The sequence below is a fragment of the Octodon degus genome, unplaced genomic scaffold, assembly GCF_000260255.1.
Source record: "Octodon degus isolate 3935 unplaced genomic scaffold, OctDeg1.0 scaffold00026, whole genome shotgun sequence".
Classification (NCBI taxonomy): domain Eukaryota; kingdom Metazoa; phylum Chordata; class Mammalia; order Rodentia; family Octodontidae; genus Octodon; species Octodon degus.
Genome location: NW_004524602.1, coordinates 9,740,559 through 9,741,925, shown reverse-complemented (window position 1 = coordinate 9,741,925; position 1,367 = coordinate 9,740,559). Strand labels below are relative to the sequence as shown.

At 43.3% G+C, this 1,367-nt stretch overlaps 1 protein-coding gene across 1 annotated transcript in view; it reads left to right on the top strand.

The window, feature by feature from the left end:
- The window catches only part of Map2k1 (mitogen-activated protein kinase kinase 1), a 66,094-nt gene that overhangs the window by 49,659 nt on the left and 15,068 nt on the right, over positions 1-1,367 (top strand). Inside the window, exon 5 of the mRNA XM_004628799.2 lies at positions 462-513. Within this exon, the coding sequence (XP_004628856.1) occupies positions 462-513 (52 nt within the window). The remainder of the gene's footprint in view (positions 1-461; positions 514-1,367) is intronic.

The following is a 1,367-nucleotide window of genomic DNA, read 5'->3' as shown; positions in this document are numbered from 1 at the left end:
AATAAATAAAAATAAATATTAAAAAATAATAAAAATTCATGCATAATCTTTCTTGACAGGTTGTTTAAACTTTCAGTAGTTTCACTTAAGAATAATATATGCTCAGGATGATGGTATATGCTTAGCATCCCAGTGCTTGGGAAGCTCAGACAGGAGCATCTTGGATTTGGATTTGAGCCAAGCTGGCCTCCAGATTGAGACACTGTCTAAAAAAAGAAAATGAAACAAAGTGATGTGCTGCATAAAAGATGGTTTGTGATAATGCAGGTACTGAAGTGAAACAAAGAAATATTAAGGGCTGGGAAAGTAGCTCAGTAGTCAGGCGCTTGCTTACCCAGCGTAAGTGAGGCCGGGGTTCAGTTCCCAGCACTGCCAGAGATAAAGAACACTGAAAAGAGAGGAGGGCAGATTGTTGCCGTTGTTAGATGAAGGCTCTTCTCTTTGCCTTCCCCGCGCTCTAGGTAATCAAAGGCCTGACATACCTGAGGGAGAAGCACAAGATTATGCACAGAGGTAAGAAATCACCTGCTAGCTGTTCCATTGTGCATTTTGGCGGAAACCTAAAGGCTGTTGGGTCCTCTCTTTTTCTCTCTTGTTTTGTTGAAGCTATAAGCCCTTTAGTAATGTTTTTAGTCTCTGACAGGTCTTGTTTAGTCTCACTGCCCTAGTCTTTCTCCTACCATGTGCCTGCTGTGGACCGTGTCTGCTTTTCCATGGAGAGTGCTAACTTCATTTTTGTTCTAGAGAGGGGAAAATTTCACCTCCTCCTCCTTCAATCAGTTCTCTCATGTTTTCATTGTGCCGGAAGGGCTGCCTGCGGCGAGCTGCCCTTGGGGGAGCATGGACTATTGACCGGCCTGCAAGGGAGCCAGACTGCTGAGCTGGGCCTCTGTGGCCAGCCTATTCTGGCTCCTGCTGTCCAGGTCTTCAGCGGCCCTGTCGAAGTCAGCTGTAAGGCAGAGCTTGGCTCTGAGCAAAAGCATGGTGAGAGCCTGGTTCTGGGAGACCTGAGTTAGGTTAGAAAGACAGCGGTGAGACTTTCTGCCCTTAGGCTGCCTTGCTGTCAGCAAGTTCTACCTCTGGTCCAATTGTAAAATGTTGGGGTGAAATTTGAATTCCATTTCTTCTCATTCTGTTTCTAAGGAAAAATGGGGAAGTGTAAAGAGGTCTCAGATTTTTATTTTTATTGGCTGATGCTAATTTGCTAGCAAGAACTTCGTGGTTGTTTCATTTACCTACTGCTTTGTAACAAACTACTCAAAGTTGAGCAGTTTCTTTCTTTTTTTTTTCTTTTGTTTTGTGACTTTAGACAGGGTCTTTTTTTTTTTTTTTTTTTATTTATTTGGTGGAACTGGGGATTGAACTCA